This window comes from Thunnus thynnus, chromosome 17 (assembly GCF_963924715.1).
Source record: "Thunnus thynnus chromosome 17, fThuThy2.1, whole genome shotgun sequence".
NCBI classification, from domain to species: domain Eukaryota; kingdom Metazoa; phylum Chordata; class Actinopteri; order Scombriformes; family Scombridae; genus Thunnus; species Thunnus thynnus.
In genome coordinates, this window is record NC_089533.1 from 6731067 (window position 1) to 6752562 (window position 21496).

Here is a 21496-nt window from a genome sequence, read left to right on the forward strand (position 1 = left end):
TGCCGCCAGCCATGCCTTAATCGATCTTGTTTAAAGGGATGTTGTGAGCTGAATGTTTGAACCCATCCCCTCGTTAACAGTTGTCTGGGATTTAATTAAGAAGTAGAATGAATTTAATGTCAATTACATCTTAAAATGAAGGGGGGAATGCAAAGATGCACAACAAAGAAACAGAGAGTGAGAGAGATAGGGGGGGAAAAAAAGGAAAGAGGAGGCTAATTAGGAGTTGTGTTCATGCATCATTCCAGTTGAAACATTTCCTTCCTCTCTCTCTCAACCCCGTTTCCTCTCTGCTCCTTCTTCTTCTTCTTCTTCTTCTATTTCTCTCTCTGCATGTATATCTGCAACAGCCCTCAGCGAAAATTTTTGTCACATCTTTTCTTTGCCGTTGGCACACAGTATGGGTATGCAAATATGAGAAAATAGAGACTTCAGCATTGTTGACACACTCTTCCTACACATGAAGCACAAGCAGGTATAAGACTAGACTCTGTTTCTCTACAATTGAAGTGATTTAAGTACGTCTGTGTACTTTATTGATTTTTAGAATGTTGAAAACCACAGTAAATGCCATCATATCATCCATACAGTATATCATCCATATGACATAGAGAAACAAAATGAGGAACAAAAAGATAAAACAGACAACCTCCACTGCATGACCCACATTTAAATACAACTTTATTCAGGTCTGAGGACTCTTAGCTTTTATATATATTTATATATATATATATATATATGTATATTTATGTTTTTGACAGTCGGGGTTTGTTACTATTCTTTGCTGAGTGGACCAATGTTGTCTTGCAGTCTCTAAGGCCAAATATCCACATGTCTGTTGGCACTAGATGGGTCAACAGTAAGGCTGCTGCTGTAACAACACCGTTCATCCCACAGCAACATGACTGTCTTTTAAACTTAGTTCAGCAGCCTTTCTTTAATTCACCCCAGAGAGGCGGAGAGGGGTGGAGTCTCAGTGAGAGTATTGCTGTAAATCTGAGAGGATCGGTAAGGAGCAAAATAAGGGGCCTCTTCCCGGCAGGTAGCCCGACGTGTGTCCGTGTTTTTTTTTTCTACATCAGTTCAGTGCTGTAGACTCATGTTGCCCAGCTTTGATTCCAACATGTGTGAGTATCCAGCTTCTCTCCGGATGCCCTGCAGGAGGGGGGGAGAGGAGTATTGAGGTTACTGGGGCGTATCTGTGTCGGGCACTCCGTTGGCATGCTCTCGAGGAGATTTCATGTCCTCACAATCCAGGGGCTTATGTAAGATGCTTTGAACAGGAGAGAGGAAAATACCTAAACCAGCACATCTTAAGAGCTGTGTGTGCGCACGCATTTGTTTGATGGGATATAGATATAGAGAGAAATAGATAGATAGTGAAGGAGAGAGGGGAGTTCTCATTGCTGATGTTCAGTTGGCTCGGTGTTAAACTCACAGAGATTAGCCAGCTCAGCTCAGCACTGTGCACAAGAGGGTGGGCGGGGCAGCAATGGGGAACTACCCACAGCAGGGTTCAACGCCAGGGTAAGGGAGGTAGTGAGGGTATGAAGGCTGAAGCCAGTCAGCCGGGTCACACACAGGGGGAGGACAACAGCGTGAAGACAGCAGGGCATATGGCTGAGTAACATGCAGATGTCTGGAGGGGAAAGGGGCAGACAGGGTTGGAGGATGAGGAAATGGATGAATAGAGCAAGAGGCAGTTACTCTTTCCAGCACTACAGGAGAAGGACCTTCAGGCAAGTGTCAGGTGTTTAGTTTGAGCTGCTGCCAAACCTACATCTATATTGCATGCTCCACTGGGACGCTGTATGTATGCCTTCAAATAAATGCTGTATAAACTTTTACTGTGATGTAGGAGAAATCGTAATCTGATTACTTCCATCCAAAGCGTCTCTATATGCTTTCTCAAGGTTGTTACTCTGATTGATGGTATCCGGAAAACCCCCTCTGTGAGGATTCTTGATTGTGAGACACTTAAAGAGATCAACCGGACAGATAAGTGTGTTGTCTGCAAGGGAGGTTGCATATATGAAGTATTTACTCAGATAAAACAAACACAAGCAAGAGGAGACAGAGTTTCAGCTTTGCCAGATGAACAGCCGTTGACACGGCTGCAGGTGGTGTTGCTGTCTGTCCCCTGCAGACTTGCCTGTGCACTGCTGCCATTTGCTCTGGGCCACAAGTTGATTTCGTCGCACATGGAGAGGAACTACCCCCCTCTTTAAGAGTAAATTAAAAACTCAGAGCTTTGATGTGCAGATTTACACGTCTTTGTTACTATCTTTAGAGTTGTGGCTGTGTTTTCCCTTCCTATTATTGCTCTCAAAGCTCACACAGAGCGGCCAATTGCATTGTCATGTCTGGCCTCATGCTACCCCCCCCCACAGGAGGACGGCTTCATAGTGACCGTTCACTGCTGCACAGGTCCACCTGGGACTTCAGTGCACAGTCTCAGCCAAGCGTGCACATGCACAGATCTTGGCCATATCCCTGGTATCACATCACATTAGCATCAAACCGGTTATCTGATATCACCGTTTAATGACTCTTCACACCTGTCTTGTGACTGTTCATCGTTAATGAACCAAGAAGTCCTTGTGTCCATATAAGCAGGATAGCGGTAACCTCTCAGCACACAAAATGTCAAGCTACCTAATTCATAGCTCCATTGTGCACTGCTCTTCACTGATATTGTTTGTGAGAGCAACATGAGATGGGCCAGCCAGTGGCCATTTATCTTAATGAGCGCAGTTAACTCTGGGCTGAGCTTTGGCTGCCGGCTCCGTGCAAAAACACAACAATCCCCATGAACGTCCTCTTATCCTCCTACCCGCTGACTTGATTTTTAGGAATACATTTTGCCCTCTCGTTGAAACCTTAATTAGTTCTAAAGGAGATTAAATTATATGTAATTATTATGATAATATTTTCATTTATTCAAGATAACGGGCCGACTTTAGTGAGCACAGTATTTGTCGGGAGAGAGCAATCTCCCTCACACAGTCAAAGTTATCAAGGCGTGAAATCAGGAATCCTGACGGCAACAAAATGTAATCTTTTTCATACAGAGGGGACAATAGAAGGAGCTGCATACTCTACATCTCCTTCTCCACTTTAATTAAAAGAGCTCACTGAATCTCTCCCTCTCTCACTCCCCCACCTCCCTCTCTCTCTTAAGTGTGGAGGGCCATTTCTATCTCTATGCAGAATCTAGTTATTTCCCTCGCACTGAACTTGTCTTAAGCCCTGGCCCTGAATCCGTTTTGAACAATTGCTTTTTCGTGCAAAATTTTATTATTATTTTTCTCTCTCTCTCTCTCTCTCTCTCTCCATCTTTTCCCTCTTTCATCAAAAGCCAGCTGACAGAACTGCAGGATGTACATTTGGCAGGTGTTAAAAGTAAACACTGCACATCAAGAATGACATGATGGGATGATTACATGCGAGCATGTGGACAGAGAGTGAGAAACCGAGTAAGAAGAGGAACTTTTAACATGTTCTGGGATGAACTTCAGTTCACATTAAAAAAGATGCCCTTTAAAAAGACCTTGAGTGTTACCTGAATGATCCTGTGGTTGGTTACAGTTTACATTCAGCTGTTCTCTGTGGGAAAAAACCAACGCTTTGTGTTCCCTCTGGTAAGTTTTATATCATGATTGTTTTTGCCTTCACAGTGTACGATGTTAAACACTGTACGCTGCTTGTAATAAAGTCTGAATTTGTATACAACTCTCCACTGAATCATATCCCAGCATTTAAATGCTTGCTTTCTCTGGAAAATACTGTCTGGTGACTTTGTAAAAGAGCAATATTATAAATAGTGATTAAAAGGACATTCAGACAACATTCACAAATGACTTAATGGGAGAGAGAAATAACCTGGCGAGAAGTTGGCATTTAGAAACTGGATTGAGGTAAGAATGTGCGTGTTGGCGGTATTTAACTTACATTACCAGTCCAGTTAATGAATGCTGCAGTTAAGCATTCCAAATGCCTCATTATCTGCATACTGTAGTATTTGTTTTGCATATATGTTTTTACATCTTACTATAGTCAGGCTACAGAGAGAGGGTTTTTTTAAAGATGTTTCACTGCCACAGTGGCACTGAAGACGATTCACAGCCCTGGTTTCCTCCTCAAGTGATGCAGTCATTCCTACTCACCCCCCTTTTCCTCTCCCCTCCCACCTCTCCTACCCCCCTCAAGTGTTCTAGCCCGAGGGCAGGTAGGGCATCTCGTTATGGTAGTTGTAGTCCGGGCAAACCTTCTGGACCAAGCGGTAGTCCGTACTGTAGAAGGAAATGTAGATACAGATGACCTTGAAAGGCTTGGAGCAAATCCAGGACACGTGGCTCTGAATCTGCTCCTGGAAGCAGGTCTTGGACGGGTCGTAGTTGCACAGCGAGGTGCGCTTGCTGCGATCCACCTTCTCATAGTCCACGCGGCAGTTGAAGATCTTGGAGTCCTTGGGGTAGACCACGCTTTGGCGCTCTAGGTCAAACTCCACCGCCTTAACAGGTGGCACCAGGCTGACCGAGATGTTTCCCTGGCCCGTGGAGTTGTGGCGGAAGTAGACGCTGAACGTGCCGTTACCATGGTCCACAATCTTGCCTGTGATCAGCAGGTTAAGCCGCACCGTCTTGATATTGGAATAGAAGTCTCCCCAGCCAAACATCTTCTTGAACTTGCCGGTCTTAACGATGGGCCGGCGTTTGACCCTGGAGCTGGAGGCGTCAGGCTTGAGCAGATCGCTGCCCAACATCTCCCAGAACTCCTGTTTAGAAAACTCCTGCTTGGAGAAAGGGACTGGGGAGCGATAGGGCAGCTCCAGAGAGGTGGCATTAGCAGCTCTGCTCTTACTGTGAAGCATCCAGCGACTCAGGGGCGAGATCGGCGCCTGCCCGCTTAGGAGCCCCACCGTCTTGGAAGAGTCGTCTGAAGAGCTCTTGGGGCTGGAGGAGTCGTCTTCTTGACCCAGGGCCACCTGGAGAGGAGGAGGTGGAGGCGGGGATCGAAGAAAAAGGAGGGCGGTGAGAAAATAGAGAAAGAAAGTAGTTATTAGGAAGGTAGAAAGAAATGTGGACAGAAAACAAATTAAAGGTTTAATCAATACTTAATTTACCGTTCATACCTCTAGTGGTAGTAACCATGACATTCTATCAATGTTATATATATAAATAAAAGGTTGAAAATTTGCAGGTATTGCTATTATTACATTCTTTTGTTTACCTCGGCTGCAAGAGAAAATACTCCTTTATGTCTAGTTTTCACAGAGCCAATGTAATTCCCTGAGCTCAAATGTAATGGGCTCATATGCCTCTTTCGAGCTACTGGAGATGCCAGAAGGATCAAAGAACGGATTCAAAGAGAAAATCCACACCAAAACTGGATTCACATAAAGTCTGTTACTCCCATGGTCACGGGCAGTTTAATCGATATTTGTGAGGGTGGACAATTTTCTTCAGAGGCTGTAATCCTGTAAAACAATAAAGCCCTGTCATTAAGAAATGCCTACTAAAGTTGTGAACAATAGATGTTGGACCAGAACGAACAGGATTCATGGTAGCAGTTATAAAACACTCATTATTGTATTGCCAAAGCTTCATCCAAGGTGCTAGCTTAATGATTCTCACTCCAACTATTGCATTTTCACCGGATTTTCAGAAAAAGTCGCTTAAGGATCATCTAAACGGAGAGAAACTGTTTTTATATAAAATCTTAAACAAACTTCAGAAGGAGAGTAGACTGCTGCTGTGTTTCCCAGTTTTAAAATGAGCTTTTTTGCTTCTCGAACGCTGCGGTGTGAGTCCGAGTACAGGAGAAACTATTATTGCCTCGAAATATTTGGTTGGAGGATCAAAGTGTTTGAGAAAGGGGAGGGGGGGGGGGGGGGGGGGGGGCGAGCAGGGGGGCAAGCAGGGGGGGCAAGCAGAGGGGCAGAAGAATAAAGTCTAATGTCCAATTAGGACTTCCAGTGTTTTAATTAAAGAAAAAAAAAATCTGTATCGGCACACACACAAAGCTGTCAGATGTTAACATCAACTGAAGGGAGGGGAGGAGGAGTGAGGGAGATAAGAGTGCTGCTGTGCTCAGCAGTAGCTTTGTGAAGAGGATGTGAATGTGAGAGAAAAGTAATGGGTAATTATTCAACAGTAATGATCTATTAACAGGTAGCTTCTGTCTAATGTGCCATGGAAGTATCCAGCATGATTATGTCCTTTGGGTTTGGCAGTAGAGAAACACACACACACACATATACACACACACACATACATGCACATGACGTTTGTGAATTTTGAGTTGTGGTAAACGTGAACAATAAGTGATGCAAATGCGAACGGCGGGGTAAGTTTGTGTATGTGTGTGCGCCGTACCCGGAGAGATTTTACAGTGATGCATAATGCATGTATCCCTGTCTGTGCTCTGATCCATCTACTGTCTTGACTGCCAGGGCTTCCTTATACAGGCTTAGTCAGGATTATTAAGTCTGACTCATTTTTATTCCATTTTATGCAGGTTTTTCAAGCTCGCTCAGATTTGTTCACTTGCACCGCAGTCAGTCAGCGATATTGATTTTCTGTCTCTCTGAAAACATGTATTTCCTTTCATAACAACGTGTATCGCATTTCAACTGCCTTGCGAGGATTCCCGCTGATGTGGTTGTGGTCTGGTGTTTGGACTGAGATGAGAGGACTCCCCTCTTTCCTTAATCTGGCCTTATTCCCATGGGGGAGTTAGAGGCCAGACGCCTTCTCCTCTAGTTACCTGTCTGCTGCTACGCTACACTGCCGCTCAGATCCTTTAGCCTCCCCACAGGGACCGATAACAGCCCCGACAAGGGCTCTTTCCTCTTGAATCAGATAGTTCTGATAGTTTCTTTTGAGAATCCCAAACTCATTAATAATGAACAAAAATTTGGAGGAGCTGAAGATATATTGATTTTAATCTTTCAAATGTATTTTTGTTTTTTTTTTATACAGGGGGAAGTGGAGGTCAGGCAGAATGACTTTGATGACAAATACACTATTTCAAGGCTCCTATCGAAGCATTAGTTTGTGTTTGATTTCTTTTCTTCAGTGAGCCGGTGGCTGCTGGGCACAGGGGGTAGCACTCTGCCTGCCTCCCCAGATAGCACTTAGTAGCCCCTGTGGTGTCCTACAAAAAAAAGCCCTTTAGGCTTCTTGAAAAATATGTCACTCTTGATTTCTATGAAACTGCCCCTTGCTTTTAAGATCCTGATCATTTTGCCAGCACCGCAGCTCGTCTAGAGTGACTCTCAGATGGAGCCAAAACTCTGTATCTGTGCAAAAACATATTGCAGTGATCTTTGTAGCTTACATATTGAGCAAGGCATCCCTCCCTCTTTTGCACAGTCTTCATTAGAGAGCCTCAGAGGCCAGGCTGCAGGAGAAGAGATGAAGTGAGCATTGTGCTTCTGTTGAACAGAAGATTTAAGTGTCTGGCACCGCTGGAGGTGTCAGATTCAGTGTGCAGCATCATTGTCAAAGACAAATGTTACAATGAGCTTAATATGGCTCTGACAAAAAGAAGTAAAAAGTTCTGTAATTATTGCTGCAGAGAAAGAACACATACTGTGCAGTTGTCCAAACCACTATGATGCCTTTAATTGCAATTTAAAGGCCCAGCGTTTTAATATGCAGATAAATATTATAAGTAGCCCGTAGTACAGTATGTATTTTTAGATATAATTTGCATGTGTTCAAACAGTTGGTGGTCTGGGGAATGCCACATCTCTAAGGTCACTGAGGTCATATTTCATAAGGCAGCAAAGAACACATTTTTCATCATTAAATATTATAACAAGCATTGCTTTTCCACTCCATTCTGAAAAACTGCATACTGTTACAACTCTCTCGCCACTCTGCATTTAACTAGGAGAGTATATGAGGTGTAAGATTTAATTATCAGCAAGCTTCCCACTTTGGCTAATGCAATGTAAGCAAGTTGAAATGGTGTAGAATAACCCCCGAGTTTTTTCCCCACAATGACAAGAGATTAATCCGTTGCTTCTCTTTTAGTGTTGTATTTTCACATTTTAGCTTGCGTACCCGGACAGTGATTTGTTAACAGCCAAGCACTAATGTTGGGTATTCATCTCACTCACTTGCTTTCATATTTAAAATCAAGTCCAAGAAGTCATCCTTTGATGATGCACCGCAAATGACTTTTTTCTTTTTCGGATATCAGTGTCATAGCATTAAAGAAGAGTTTTGAAAGACTTCAGCGGATTATTTCTAGGGCTGCAACTGCAATGTTCACTAGGTCATACCAAAATATGCACCAACTATAAAGCAAGGACTCTGTCTGTCTGTCTGTCTATATGTATTTATGTCCTTCACATATCTCCAGAACTATTCATCCTATCCACTTCACACTTGGCCGGTGTATTGCTGTAGATCCAAGGAAGTGCAGTGTTGGGTGTGAAGTTGTTTGGATGAGAAATGTTAAAGATATCAAAGAAAATATTTAGCAGATCTTGACCTCTCCAATATGGCGGCCATGCAGCCACATAGCTGTAACATACAGCAACCACGGGAGTCTCTGTCTGTCTGTCTGTCTGTCTGTCTGTCTGTCTGTCTGTCCTTAGATTTTCTTGACAACCGTTCACCCAATCATCTTCACACTTAGCGGGTGTATCGCTGCGGATCCAAGGAAGTGCAGCGTCGAGTGTGAAGTCGTTTGGATGAACGGTTCTCGAGAAAGCTGCGAGCAGCAATACCAGAGGAGAGCAGAACCCGGAGAGAGGGAACCTGGAAACTACCAACGGAAGACAAGCCTGCCCGAAGCAACACACAGCAGCCGATACAGAAAACAAATGACGGAAATAAGAATCACACAATCTTATTTAAGATACAATTTCACCTCAATGAAACTAATCTAAGCAAAAATCCAACTAAAATGAAAGGAGTCTCTGTCTGTCTGTATGTTAGTCTGTCCAGACCAATTGACTTCACACTTGGTGGGTGTATTGCTGAGGACCCAAGGAAGTGCAGTATTGAATGTGAAGTTGTTTGAATGAGTGGTTCTCGAACAAGCTGCAACCAGCAATATGGGAGGCCTGTTCTGAGCTCTGCACTAGTGTTATAACATGTACATAGTAGAGTGTACAGTTAACTGTTGCTTTGAAAGGCTGTATTCAGTAGAAGAACAGGATACTTTCAGAGTAAGTTTGTTTTGTTTCATGAAGCTTGGCAAGATGCATCCCAGCTTTAAGTACAGTAGGCAAAGTGTGGGCGATGGGCAATCGGGTCTTAGCGAGGGGGCGGAGGTTCAGGGTGATTTTGTCATTTGTCATGTGCGCTAAGTGAGTCAGTGAAACGGCTGGAGAAGATGGGAGGTGGCTGCAGGCTCTGTCGCTGTGGTAATTGTGAGTCATTCAGCCTCAATGAGCACAGGCCCCAGGCCTCTCTCCCAGCAGGGAGTGCGGGGAGGGGAGCGATCCTCACAAGCCTGCCAGCTCCACAGGCAATAATCAGCCTGTTACAGTGACAGGTACACCATTTTAACCCCTTTCCCCTGGTGACAGAAGCACACTATTGCCATAATATAGCACAGAGATAAGGGAGCCACTTAACTGAAATCTGTGCCATAACTCACAGAAGCCGGAGACTGGTGACAGACTAGTGTGTCAACCAAAGAAGTAGATACCACGCTGAAATTAAAGTCAGTTAAATTCACACATGAAGACTTAATTTGTCAGGCTCCTGAAAAAAACATGGGTTGCAGATAAGAGCTGGATACTTCATACTTGAGAAAACTGGGGATTAGAGCTGAACAATAAATTGGTTAGTCGATCAACAACTATTCTGATAAATGAGTAATTTTTCAACATTAAACATTATCTGGTTTCAGCGTCTTTTGCTGTTTTTCTCTGTTTTATGTGATTATAAATTGAATATCTTTGGATTTTGGATGTTCGGTCGGGCAAAACAAGCAATTTGAAAATGTCACCTTGGGTTTTAGGAAATTGTGACAGACCTTTTTAATATAGAACAGACAATTAATTTATTAAAGCATCTATAATCAGTATTTTTATAATGACAATGAATTGAATGGTTATGTTTAATGTGAAAGGGGATCATTTTTACTGAGGAATTGTCACCTGACTCTGCAGCTCCCCTCAGCTCGATGGAGCTTTATGACATCTTACATTGTTTTGGTTTTGGTTTCGGGGCTCCTTCGGTCTTGGTTCACTCTCACGGCTCTCATAGTATTGTTTTCAGCTGCAGCAGGCAGCTGTTTTCACCCCACTGTATGCTAAATGCACAGCATCAAATGGCAGAGATAGCACATCATTTAACAGCTTAAGAGCTAGATATTTCCCTCAGAGCTAAAAGGAGAATGATTCATTCATTGGGTGGACACAAATGAGGCTCTAAAATGAAATGTTGCTCTGTATCTGCTTAAATGTGTAAAATAGGCGAATGTTTGTTAATAAGTCTACGATATCAACTTATAAATTGTCAGTTCACAGCTTGTTTCTGCTGCCCCTCAGTGGCCAAAAATGAGTTACTGCTGGTTTAAATAATAGTGAAAAATAAATGGCAGATATTAAAATAGATTGGCGGATAATAAAAATAAAGGTTAGCTCCAATCCGGGGCTCTATTTGTGCAGTTTTTTAAAAATGATTTAATTCTTATTATATGTGTATACAACTGATTTGGTAATTTCCTGGTGAAAAGACATCTAGGAATCTTTATTAAAACCGTCTTAATTTGGATTAATTAAGTGAAAACTTTTAGATGTCCACAGTACATAAAAAAACATCGATTCCACAGCATTTCACTGACTTTAATTCAGCAAATACTTCAATTTGAAATGTAGTAATTTAAATGTCCAAACTCTTTTGATCTGCATATCACCAAACAAACACTTCCTGGGATGTGTGTATACTGTATGTATGACGTGTGTTACGAGTTTGAAATTGTATCTTTTTCCTCGTATGGATGCAAGATCTGGAATAAAGTAAATTGATTGATTGATTGATACAGAGAATCAGCCTGTAGAGCCACCCAGCAGGGCTGAAAGCATGTGCTTGTCCTGGGGAGCTGACAAGTTCAATAAGCACTCAATTTTCCTCTGGCTGTTGCATTGAAATCCTCATCTCTAACATGACATCAATTTTTAATTAAAGAGCGAGGCAGCTCAGATTTCTTAAGTGTTCGTCAATTCTTTATTCTTTTTTTTCTCTCTCTCTCCTCTCCCCGTCTCCAGATCTAATATGCTCACTGCAGGAGACTCCTGAGTTACATGATTAAAGTCTGAAAATGGCTGTGTCCTTATAACTAATTATTCTTCTGGCTAGTGTAGATCCAAGAGGAGGTGAGGAAGAGAAAGGTAATTTCACAAGAAACAAGCCATTTGACTCTTAATGAATAATTTACTCCGGCTTCTCGGGGGTCACTAGCTTAGATCTGCAGTGGGTGAACAAACTCGCTACACTGAATCTTTTTATTTTAAACTCTTTTCCACACCTATTCTTTCTTTCTGCATCCTCCACTCTCTTCCCCAGCTCATTTTGGACAGGTTCAGCCGTGTGGTCCCAGTGGATTTGGGCTCATTCTGTATGCTCAGAGAGAAGCCAGGCTCTGAATTGGCTATCAAATTTTTACATTATAAGATATCGACAAGTTGGCGGTGCGAGGAGGGCGGAGAGAGGGCAGCAGGGGATGGTTTCTCCCCAGTCTCTCCCGAGGGAACAGGGAGCAAAGCATGGGCTGATGGGACGAAGCTGATTAAAGTGCTGCTACGGTACTCACACCTGTCTGGTAAAAGCTGGCAGAACTTTACAATCGTCTCATGGAGGTTCAGGAAAAATTAAAAACCTCCATTTAAATGCAGTCTTATCAGGGGCTGTTGCATGACTTAATGCTCTAGTATTTCTGATGAATTTTGAACACCCGCCCAAGAGCATATACACACAAATAGCTGAGCAGTTCCCAGTTATGAAACTCCAGCTAAAAAAAAAAAGAAGCAAATTAATAATTCTTTCTTTTTGCAACACAACAACCAATTGATATGCTCATGTGCAAGGCAGTTAAATTGCTTCAGTGAAGGTGCTAAGAGGCCAAATCAGACCCTGGTTTGTGGTCTGTGCAGGTCCCAGCAGGTAATGTGTGTAACAAGACTCTCCTCCAGAGAAAAATCAGTCATACAGTATGTTTACTTTCAAGTGACAAAGCCCACTAATCAGAAAACGCTACTATGTGTCGTCGTGGAGTGCATGGACCAAAGACCTATTTTGTAGTTTAATTTGGAGGATTTGTTAGGAGACGTGTGTAACTGTGTAAAGACAATGAGTCTTGGCATCCGATAATTAGTGGACAGCTCTAAATACAGCTTTGGTTGCAGGACTCAGTCGCTTCAGCTAGAGGTGCACCAGATGTGTCCACATTTGTATGGTGAACACGAATGCATCCCTGATTGCTTTGAAGCTCTGTCTAGTACATTTTGCAGGTTGCATGCATATAAGACTACAAACTAATTGATTTGCATATGCCAAACAGCTTGGACAACGGAGACAAGTCTCTACCCAAAGTGTACCGAACTGCCACAGTAATCTGACTCTCTCTTGCGGGATTTAGACTTTCTTTTTTTTCCTTCCTGTTAGGTAGCAGCAGTCTTTAACAGATAAAACAAAACTTGAGCAGGGAGGTGAAATCTAATCACACGCGCTTAATCGACAGACAAAGACAACTGACATGCATCCTGACAACAGGTGTAAGCTGCACTTCACCTCAAGTGGATTAGAGACAATCTGGAAATGACAGCATTGTTCAGACACTTTAAATGACTTTTGTGTTTTGTGACATGCATGCATCACATTAACTTTCAGTGTAGCAAAGGAGAATGTTGCGTAATCCTGCTACAAAAAGTTATGAAAAAGGATACATCTGCAACCCATGTGTATCACTTTAACACCAGAGACAATGATTTGTATCTCATTTCCCACCAACAGACAAAACATCGGTCTCTTTTAAGTACTAAGCAATCTCTCCTCAACCTTAACATAACCAAGCCTTAACTATAGAGGCAGGAGTTCAGAAAATGCTGTTTAAAAGTCACATGACATTTTCTTAATGCACTAACAAAATACCTTTTCATGCTTTAGGTAAAGCAGACACAACAGCTCTTAACAGGGTCACAGTGAAGCGCAGCATAGATAAGTGCACGACTGCTCAAATGGACTTTGTCTGGACAAATAAAGGTTAACATAATTATTAGTCATCACTGTTCTCTGGTCTACAACAATACAATCTCAGTTCAATACGGAAATTGCTGTGCTCTGCTAAAATGATCCTATTATCCATTTACTGTACTTGAAATGCTCTCTTTCAAGCTCAGCCAAATTCCCTGATCCCTGTGGCTGTGCACTGCTTTAATTGGAAACCCCCACGTAAAGACCCTCAGTGGGTCTTGTCTGGACATGTGCACCACTCTGACCCTGAAAATCACTGTACCGTTACCGGGCAGCAGGCTGGTGAACTGCACACTCGATGTTCATTCACGCAGAACAGACTGTTTACAGATTGTGAGAGAATTGAGAATATAAATGTGCTTTCGCTCCCTCGTCTCATTCTGGCGTGGTATCTAGTGGCTCCAGTCACACCAGGATGCGGTCAGCGTGAGCCTCAAAGCCTGCTGCATCAGGAAAGCTTAAACTACAGTGACAGCCTGGTGTTCCCTCTTCAAATAAACCCATGTCCCCTGCTCCCTTATGGCCTTTTCTAATATTGTTTGGATCTTGAAATGATGAGGATTTTACTCTATATTGACACTATTTATAGTATTCCATAACAGTTGCATTTTCACAATGCAGTAAAAGAACTTTTACTATTGTCAGCACCAGTAGAACCTCTCTGAAATTAAAACGTCTGTTATGGATTTTCCCATCCTTAGTTATTCCTTCGTGTGAAAGTCAAGCGCATCTTTATCTCGATCCCCTGGGAGTAACACCCACTCATTCTACCCAAGGCTACGAATCATTTTTCTTTAAGCTGTGCACTGTAATCCACCCTTCACTATCCGAACCAGCAGACAAACCTACAGATATTCTTTCAGGGTCTGCACTGTCTCCCCGTGCAGTCTCCCAGAGAGCAATGCCACAATAAATTGTGCTGGTTTTGAGCAGACAACGTATTCTGTCTCAGGACAGCTTGGCGCTTCACTATGAAGGGCTGTCAGTGTGTCAGGGAGCATGCTTTCTCTCTGTCTGTCTCTCTCTTTTCTCTCTCTGCCTGCCTGTGCGGTGGTTTGTGGGGCTGCTGGGAGCCTGAGGAGAGGTGGGGGGGGGGGAGAGGGAAGTGGAGGGTGGGTCCTCCAGTGGGTTCCTCAGCGGGTGGTCAGGGGGGAAGAGGTGCACCTCTGGGGTCATTCACGCTGTGGTTGTGCATAACTCAAGCTGTTTTACACCACAGGCAGGAAGTTACAGAGGCTGTCCATTATAACACCAGCTGCCCTGCTTCCTCATGTATTTATATTGTTCCTGTGATTTCTCATCATTTGTTTGCTCATTTGCAAAATAGGAAATAAAATGTTAACAAAAAAATCAGAGTAAAATAGGTTAAAACACAGGGAATCATACTGTTAGGAAGAGCCAAAAAAGCCAAGAGCCATGTGGATCTGCTTCAAGAATAAGTATCACATTTCTGGAGCAAAAACACAAACAACCAATTATATAATCAAACTGACCTCTACTGTACTGTTAACAGTGTAAATTTGGCAATGATGAATCTCTTAACACATGTTTGAGACACTCTGGGGAGAAGTTTACAGAAATTGGAGGCAGTTCAAGTCCAGATTCTAATTTTGTTAACGGAAGTCGTGTTTATATGAAATGATGGAAAAACTGAAAAATCTGATGTTTGTTGATTTGGAAAAACAGCGAGAGCAGCAAAACTTGTAAAATGTCATCAGTTCGGTCTCTGTATCCTAAACAAAACAAAATTCTGAGAAATATATTCTGTAAATGTTTTTTTTATTTGTACTTAACCAACTCATAACTTACAAAAAGGTCAATTGTGAAGCAAAATACACTTAATGTGCTGAAATTTAACTGAAATATGTTTTTCATTTTTGCCCAAATCCAAAGTTAAAATGTGGTTTCAAGTTCAGCTCTGTTGTTATCTGTCATCACTCCAAAGGAATCATGGTCAAGTGGTTCTCTCCAAAAGCCCAACATAAAGAAACATTTGCACTTTATTTTTTTTCTGTGAATTGTGCCCAAATAAAATGAATAAATTAGATGTCTAAGTACTGAGCGAAGGTTTTTTCAGCTTAATCCCTTTAGCTATCTCTCTAACATCACCCCGTCATGATCCTTTATGCCTTCACGAGGGAAAACTACAGGACAGATGTCATCAGCATTATGAACTGTTCTGTCTGCAGTTACAGCCAAACCCTCCCTTAAGATAGAAATTTTGACAGTAATGAGTTTTGTGTTTCCGGCGTCTGTGTGGGAGACATGAAGAGGGATGTGAGGTGGTGAGTGGAAGCTTATGAGCTCTGACATGCAGATTTCGACAATGATGGCAAAAAAAAAAAAAAGGAAGACTCAAGAGGAGCAAGAAAGCAGCAAAAAAAAAAAAAAAAATTTGTATTCAGTCTGCTGCTGCTGTCTCACATTTGTGTCTGTATGCAATATACTGTATGCTGCATCAGACAGTGATGTTCTTTCCATTTGTTTTCTCAGGATTAAGGTGGTATCTCTGCTTAGCCGGGGATGTATCTGGGTGGACAAGGTCAGCAACCCTGCGAGGAGGACAGGTATCTAAGAAACATGAATCTAAGACTTTATGACAGGCCAAAAGGGAGAGAGGAGTCTGATGTGGTTAGAATTAGCGTCAGATAGCCTCTGCTTTTTAACCTCACACACAAATCTTTGCACAGTGTGTGTTAGTGCATTGTTGCACCATGCTGTCTCATGGTGTCTCCAGGCAAACTACAAGCAGTTTTTCTTGGATTTTTTTTATGCCTTGTGTTTTCTCGGTTGTTGTAGTGCTATGTTATGATTCAAGTGGCCCGTTGCTGTTTTTGTACTGCTCAACTTGTCTTTGTTATAAAAGGGGATTTTGGCTTTGTGAAGGCTTCGTCGTAAGAACATAATTTGTTTTGAATTGACAAGCCGTGTAAAATAAGTGCTTCCTTGCTCGCGGCAAAGTCGAATGGAGGGCGATGATAAAAGTTTAGAAATGGAAAACTGCGCAAGATCATAATTTCTCAATGTGAATTCACGGATGTGTCATGTTTTCTTTATATTTCTGAATTACCTATGTACCTGCACGGAGACGAATGTGACACATAAACCTTGGAATATGTATGAAATGTCTTCTGCTGAAATTCAATCTGCGAAAAGTGACATTCTGTGCACAGCTACAGAGGTGAAATTCAGTTATCAAGCATGATGGCCGGTGTCTGCGTCTGCACTGAAAGCAATCAGAGGGAGTATAAAGCGGTCCTGTCTCTCATGGCCACAGAGAGGCTACCTGACGTTCATCCCTTCTAGAAAAATCTTGTGTGAAAGAGCAGCTGTGAGCTCAGCGTGAGCGTATATATGAAGAGCAGCGCTCCTGCATCCCCAGCGAACTCCACGTGAAGGTTACAGCACATGCAAGGTCAGAATTCCTTGAATAAATAAGCTGTTTTGTGGGTGCACACATGTATTTAGGCGCAGGTGTTTATTTTATGTCCTCTCGTTCAAGTGTTGAGTGAGGAACATTTTAATTGAGTTAAAAAATGTACCCATTTAAAATAACACTCAAAAAAGGCATGTTGAATAGACCTCAATCTTATTTCTAGGGAAAGTGGAGTGATTTTGGAATAATTGCAGAGGGGAGAATGCATTTTGTTCACTAGAGCTGTTGAGTTCAATGCCCCGTGCGAGAGCACTTCATTCTTTATTGGTAGTTATTCAGATTGTTGAGGAAGAGTCTCATTCACCTCACCCCTCCCAGATTTCACTGGCTGGTCTGGGGGATTCAGATTGTCAACCTTGTGTGCTGTGCACGGTTCAGGCACACTGCTGCAGCTGTAATTATGTGTGGATTACAGTAAGTGTATTTTCTTGGATGTTTTTTGTGCAAAACGGAGAAAGAAATTATGATGACTGTCAACTTAGAGCATAAACCTCTGAGGCAGATGTTTAACTCATTATTTTTTTTTTTAGCACTTATCTACACCTCCTCTCACTTCCTCTTGTTTCTTTCATCTTTACACCAATCTGTGTCTGCTCTTTCTATTTCCAATGTGTCAACTTATCTTCTATAGGCACCTGTCTTTCCCTTTGCTGATGGTGTTAGCACACTTCACCTGTCATCTGCCGCATCTGTTTAATGGTGAATTTTGTCCTTACAAAGATTTTAATTTGCACATCTTGGCGCTGCTTGACCAACAACTGACCACTAATCACGATGACAGTGAAAGGACACTAAATGTCAAAACATCCTCCCTAAATTTTCCACAGATTAGTCTCTTGATATATGCACATTAGCCATTTAGTTAAGTGAAACAAATCCAGTCTGCTTGCTGAGCGTCACATGAAGAATAACTCGAACCGCTGCCAAAAATAAACATAATTTCTCAAGCAGTCAATTACATAACTGAGATGGTTTATATTATTCATAACCCTTCATTCAAATACAGAGAATAATTAACATTTGAAACCTATCATTCATCATTTAAACCACAACAGTGGCACCTTGTGTTAATAGTCATCTAAAGTATATTAGTTGCCATTAACAAAAGGTCCCTGGAGACCTAAACCCTCTTTGAGAATTGCGGAGCTATTACAACAGAAAATCATCCAAATCGAATTTTTAATGCATAGTAGGCTTATAAGTTGATTAATCACCGCTCTGTTGCATAGTAAAAAGTTACTTAATTTATGAATTGCTCCATAATTTATCAATGTCACGGGGCTAATGAATTACCCAAGATCTCCTGCTGAGGGATGTCATGTACGTTTTTCATAGATACATGGTCTGGAGAGGGGGAGAAAAAGCTCCAATTAATTTCATTATCATTAGCCACAGACCTTCTGGGTTACGATAGGCTGTAGCCCTGCAGCTCACAAAATGCTCCCAGAACCAAGACAACATAAGAGCGAGTCTTAAGCCTATTATCCAGCACTCTTGTATCTAGTTATACAGCGGCTGAAAAGGCATTCATTCCCCATATTTTAAGTCAGCGTGTGGTCTCTTCTTCCTCAGAGAACTGCTCTGTCTCATCTAAGTAAATCTGGGTGTGTTTAGTTCATTACAACAAATGCCTGTTAGACCTCGAATCACCAAAAGGGCCATTACTTAAGTCAACGCACCTGAATAACACCTTAATAGGAAAACCGTAAGGTCATTCTTGAAGAGACGCCGACATAAACGGGTGCATCAAACAAGCACTCAACCTCACTTGAATATTTCAACTGCACTTATGTTTTTTTTGTTTTTTTTGGAGCTCGCTCTCATTTCCTGGGTCCTGTGATGAGTGAGCTTCTCAGCCCAGAGGGTTTCCGAGCAGAAGGATGTTTTCAAGTTTTCTCATGTGAATCAAGAGATGATTTCTCATTAAAGGGCTGCTTTTTAATAAATTTGCATACACACATGGAAAGAAGAGTGGGTGATTCAGATTTGATTGTAAGGTTATGTAATTTCGGAAGCATTCATTAAGGCTACAGAAACAGTTCATGTCACACATCTGGTGTTTTAGGCCCACAGGAACGTACTATGGAAAATATATACTTAGTATTACTTCATTTATTATTAGTTAGCTCAAATAAAGAATAGAAAATGACTCACTCACTTCAAAGTCATCTCCCCCACCTACAGTACAAATTCTGTATTTAATATCTGACATTGCTGTAAAGTGATAGTCCTCAGAGTAAAGAATTTCCAAAAACAGCACCGCTTGTCTCGTCTTTCTGTCGATCTTTGACATGAAAAAGTATTCCAACCTCCAGATCTTCCATACAGCAAAACCATTTTGGAGCAGCTGTGTGTAGCTAATGAGTGTCATTAAAAAAAAAAGACTGAGAAGATATGTGTCTGTAGTGTCTAGTGGAGTTAAACTGCACTCTTTGATTAAACAACTCAATTTTAAAGCTAAATATGTGAGCTAATGGAGGGTAAACCAACTTTTTTTGCAGTTTGGTTGGATGACAGAAGCTAATGGATGAAAAATATATAATATTTATCACACTGATCTAAGCTTCTAAATTATTTTTTCTGTTTTGTTTCTTCTCTTGCACTAGTTAAAAGGTTACACCTGCTTGCAGTTCATTTATTTATCATGGATGTGCACTTTTGGTGTAATTTTTCTGCTTAATTGTGTTACTCACTTTCAATTGATCCAATAATATAAAAAAGAATGACAGCTTAAAAGACTGATGTGACTCAAAATACGCACACAGTAGAAATAGACTGGTGTTGGACACCGACGGCGCGGTGCGCTCTGCATGCTGCCAGCACGAGTGTCCGCTGGGAATAGTGATAGTGCACCCGCCGTACCTCAGCCGAGCAGGGTCAAAGTGAACATTATTGTCTTAGGAATTATAATAGAGAAATAATATAAAACATAGATCTCCAAAAATACGTTTGAAAGCAACGAAAATAACACAACAGACGAGAATTATCTCTGCAGCTCTGCGAGATGCACAAATGATCTGAACATCTGGTAATTTATCATTTTGACCAGCATCACCTCAGCTATCAGTTACCGTTCCCACATGTTTCAACATACAAATTTGGTGCACTTGTATGACCGAGTTTGGAAGTTTTTGGCACAAATGGGGAGCAGACACCTCACCGTACCTCATGACGCAGGTACGAGGTGTTACCTGGCTAATATAAGGTAATTTAGAGCAAAATGCATAAAGACCCCCCAGTGTGACTTTTTCCCCCACTCCCACTCGTTTCTTACCAAACAAGCGGTCCCGTTGAGGAGAAGCAGGATGAAGCCACGGTTGGGACGCATCATTCCGGCGCGTAAAACCCACAGCTCCCCCTCTCCGGTTGCAAAAAAAAAAAAGAGAAAGAAAAATGTTTAAAAAAAAAACTCCCGCAGACGGGCTTTTCCTCCTTCAGGAAGATGCTTTTCCTCCGGCACCGGATCCCTCTCGGCTGACGCACGGTCCCATGTCCAAGGCAGGCTGAAGTGCTGCTTCCACAAACCTATAAACCACTTGGAGTCCCCTCCTTTTTTGTCTTTTCCCGGGTTTGAGTCAAATTAGTAGTGGTATGAGAAATCCATGAATATGCGGTAGGCTGTTATTATCCATGCAGAGAAATAAAGAGATCCCAGCTCAGAGTGAAACGGGTTAACTGGGAAGTGGGTAGATCATATCTTGTCATCGGTGCCAATGGATGTCCTATAGGGATGGAGCTGCAGCCTCCTGCAGAAACTGAGCGATGCTGAGACTGGGAAGAGCGAACAGTTTAACAGTTTCTATTCTCTCTCTCTCTCTCTCTCTCTCTCTCTCTCTCTCTCTCTCTCTCTCTCTCTCTCTCTCTCTCTCTCTGCCTCTCCCCCTCTTCCTCTCATCATTGAATCTCCTTTCTCTCTCTTTCGCCCCCCCCCCCCCTTATCTCCATCTCTCTCCACCTATCCGGCTATCTCCCTCTTTCTCCTTTTTTTCCCTAATCCCATCCGTTCAATTCATTTTCACATGCAATCAAAATAAAGAGCAATTAAAATAAACGACCGGTAGTCAAACAACAATAAACATCTGTTCCACTTGTACGAGTGTCTCTCCTGTCCAATCCCTCACCAATATTTCTGACATGAGTTTGTTCAACCCTAGAACAGACCTCGATAATCTGATGACAACTTTGTGGGCATTTCTCATCACCGAGCCTGTCATTAAACATAATCATCACTGTGGGAGGGTGAAAGTCATTGATTGGGGGAAGACTGGGTCTGTTTTCGCACCACGCTTGTCACAACAAACACGACTCCTATGTCCTATGGTATCATTTGAGCTCAGGTTTGCAGCTACTCAAAGTCTGATCCTCATGCATGCTGTCACATCAGGTTCAGGCCTGTCCCTCACCCCACCCCCACCCCCTCCCCCCCACCCCACACACAGGCCAGTCAGTGATCTGGATCCCTGCTGAAGAGTATCGACGTTCACGGTGAGCACCGATAAACCAGTGACCGTCACCTCAGTGGGGTGTGATTAATAAAGACTTTCCCCAATAACACACAGTTCATTAGGAGCAGGTTAATGGACTGAAATGCAAGATATCACTACGGAGGTCCCCTGGCTCCCAACGGCTCCATTTCTCCTTATTTGGACTGATAGATGAGCTTTACTTTCTCTGTCCATCCCTCTCAGTCTTTCCCCTCGCTGTTCTTTCTCTGGAAGTATCATCTATCTGACAGGCAGCACAGAAGAGGTCTGTATCTCTCTGTCTCCAGGTCAGAACCTTTTCTAACAATGTTATTTTGCCTCGGATCAACCCGTTTTCAATCTTTTGATCTAAT

General features: G+C 42.3%; 1 protein-coding gene across 1 annotated transcript; it reads right to left on the reverse strand.

Annotated features, from left to right (window-relative positions):
• Positions 1-504: 504 nt before the first annotated feature.
• Positions 505-20559, reverse strand: LOC137168071 (neurexophilin-1). The gene is made up of 2 exons (XM_067570519.1): positions 19934-20559; positions 505-4987 (listed from the first exon to the last, which is right to left on the reverse strand). Exons 1-2 carry the CDS (start codon positions 19988-19990, stop codon positions 4214-4216), a joined length of 831 nt encoding a protein of 276 aa, XP_067426620.1. The 5' UTR covers positions 19991-20559; the 3' UTR covers positions 505-4213.
• Positions 20560-21496: the final 937 nt, after the last annotated feature.